At 38.7% G+C, this 3169-nt stretch overlaps 1 protein-coding gene across 1 annotated transcript in view; it reads left to right on the top strand.

The window, feature by feature from the left end:
• The window catches only part of LOC118341424 (latent-transforming growth factor beta-binding protein 4-like), an 8708-nt gene extending 6392 nt beyond the window's left edge, over positions 1-2316 (top strand). Inside the window, exon 8 of the mRNA XM_035679665.1 lies at positions 2195-2316. Coding sequence (XP_035535558.1) covers positions 2195-2316 — 122 coding nt within the window. The remainder of the gene's footprint in view (positions 1-2194) is intronic.
• Positions 2317-3169: the final 853 nt, after the last annotated feature.

The following is a 3169-nucleotide window of genomic DNA, read 5'->3' as shown; positions in this document are numbered from 1 at the left end:
CATCAAGAACAAGGATCAGAGCTGGTTAAGAAATCTGGCTGACGTTTCTGTGCATAATTGAATATCAGTGAACTTCTGGGCAGCAGAGGAGATTGTCTCCTCAAGTTCTCCTCAAGTTCTTCACCTCAGCAAGAATGATTATATAAGCAAAACTCGAGTGTATTAAATTGAGGAAATCTACTTAAATGTCCCAGTTGCCAGGAGATCCATTTTGACTAGGTGTCAATCAATCAAGACATTGATCCAAACAGAATTAGAGCTTTTGCATTTTTGAGTTTTATCGAGATAAAAAGGTGGGAAAGAAAATATCGTAACAATGCTTCAGTACATTTAGGGCTGCGATTATTTTCATTATTGATTGATATGTAGAAGGTTTTCTTCATGAATTATTTGTTCTTAAAATTATTTGTTTTGTCCGACAAACAGTAAAAAAAAAAAACAATACTTCAAATTCAGTCATATATAACTAAGAAAAGAAAGAGATATTCACAATTCTGAGTGAAACTATTAATTTATTTTTTGACTAAATGATTAGCTGATCAGATATTTCCAATTTCTGTCAATGTGCTTGGAAAACTTTTTATTTCTTAATTATAGCGAACCAGAGAGTTACCAACCCTGAAGCTTTTTTAGTTTTAAATTAAAAACTGCTGAAATGTAAGTGAAGTTCTGTCTTGTTTGCAAAGTAAGCAACCACTTCCTGTTATGTCTTTTAGTGTTTAGGTTCAGATTTCCCTCCAAATCAGCTCTGGTGGTAAAAATATTAATTAATAGTTAACGATTATAAATTATTAGTGGATGCCAGTGTCTGTAATTTAAGTTAACAGACATAGCACCTTAAAGATACAGTAAACAGTCTGTTTTGCCTCTGACCACACCCAATAGTGATGTCACAGTGTACCAACACACCCTGGGGTACACGTATACATCACCGCAGCCAGATGAGACATTAGACAAGTGGATTTTCAGGAGGCGATAAAGGGATAGTTTTGGTTTTTTGAATAGGGGTTGTATGAGATATTTATTCATAATCAGTGTATTCTGTGGAAGCTGGTAGCAACAAAATGTATTAAAATAATAAGTTTACGCTTTATTTAGAATATTTTCATCACTTTATCCTACCCTCGTACGAAAACTGAAGCCGTTATATGTATTATATGTTATATATGTATCTAAAGCTCTCTTCAAATCCACCAGACTCCATTGACAAAAGCAGTCATTTTACAGCAGTACATTGCTGTACACACTGACTGTAAGTGCCCTCATACAACCCCATTTAAAAAACCTGAATTAACCCCTTCAGTTACATTCAATGAAAGCCTGCAGGTATTTACCAACAGAGAGACAGACAGTCGGACAGACAGTCGTCCTCATCGAGAAGACAAGCAACCAAACTGAGACAAACAGCCAAAGACGACGTTAGAACCACAAGTTCAATCGGGGCGGCCCAAACGGACAGACGGACAGACGGAGTAACTCTGTCTCCAAGAAATTAAAATGATACTGTAAAAATCAGAAAATCAAAGCCCGACTGATGAGGGTTAAATTCACCAACTACCAATATGGTTTATTTTTGAGCTTTCAGTTGTGCACCAATATAACATAAACGATCGATGAGCTCGCTAGTTTTCTAGCATTTTGCTAACATTAGCGTTGAGATGAAACTAACTAGATAAGGACTGATGTTGAGTAGCTACATAGCGACATATATATAGATATATATATAGTCACATGTTTTGCTCTGTAGCAAAACATTAGCTAGCTAACTAACCAGCAGAAGACTGATATAGAATAGCTAGCTTATTGTTAGTTCTCCTTCAATATCCACGTCTAACAAAAGCATGATTAAACTTACAGTCAGGGGATCACGGTGATTAATATTTATAGGTTTTTTATATTTTATAGAGATAAAAATGAGCAAAGTTTCTAGGAGGCAGGTTTGGACACAACAACACATCTCCATCACAGTACGACATAACTGCAGCATAATACACAGAAAACACACATAATACAGACTTAATACACTTAATACACACAAAACACACATAAAAACAAACACACATATTCACAGATATACACACAGTATACAGACCCCTCCACAAGCATTTCCAGCCAGTTTGGAAGCAACAGAGAGACGAGACAATGTCAGAATTAACAAATCAGCTTTGATTAAAGCGTTGCCATTGGTTACCAGGCGGACCAGCATCCTGCAGCAGACCCACCTCCTCCTCCTCCTCCTCCTCCTCTTCCTCAGCGAATGCCGGTCAGAATAAGCAGAGCACCAGTCAGGCTTCACAAAACCCATCTGAGCACTAAACTTCACCCAGATTCTGCCCGTTTTTATCAGAACAAAGAGTTCTTCTGACTCTCAGCTGGAACAAAGAACCCTCTGATTCAAACAAAGACTTCTGTTGACTTTCAGAGTTTTCAGAAGAACAAAAAGTTTCATGAAACTTTCCGCTGACTGAGTTTTCTGTGAAACAGCGAAGGCGGAAAGCCTCCTCACCCTGAATATTAAACACACTGTGGTTTGGAGTTTGGTTTGTTTTCAGTCGTCGTTCTACAAACATATCAGAGCTGTTCACGTTGGAGCGCTAACTGCGAATGCAAAGCAAACATTTCCAGCTGTTTTTTGTGTGAAGCAGCAAGAAAATGTGTTCCTGCACAACTCAGGACATTATTTTGAGATAGATCAGATGTAACTTGGTGAATAGCTAACTAGCCAGCTAACGATCGACGTAGGTTCTGACTGAGGCTTCCTCAACTGTTATTGGAGCACAGAGCCAAAGGGGCGGGGCTTAGGAAGGGTCAATTGATTCTCGCTGTTTATCCATACAGGACACCGTAGTTCTGATATTCGTAGTGTACAGAACGGCCTCGAGCTTTTCACACTGCACTGATACCGTGGTGTTCATCTACTCATGGACAACAGTGCACCCCAAAACTAAACAGTATTTTTGATGTTGTCCCTTTAAACTCCGAACTATTGATCCCAGTGTTGGTTTATATTGTTTATGACGTAGTTGGTCTCTGATGAAGGTCTGATTGTGGATTCTATCAACAGATTTCAGACACAAAGAGCTCAGATGGATCCAAGAAGTCCTGATCCTGGAGTCTGCGTTATTCCTGCTTTCATTCCCAAGCCGGCGGCTGTGTGTGTGTGTGTGTG

Source organism: Morone saxatilis, unplaced genomic scaffold (assembly GCF_004916995.1).
Source record: "Morone saxatilis isolate NCDOM2014 unplaced genomic scaffold, NCSU_SB_2.0 Contig8, whole genome shotgun sequence".
Classification (NCBI taxonomy): Eukaryota; Metazoa; Chordata; class Actinopteri; family Moronidae; genus Morone; species Morone saxatilis.
Note: the sequence above shows the minus strand (reverse complement) of the source record. Positions and strands in the feature narration are given on the sequence as shown.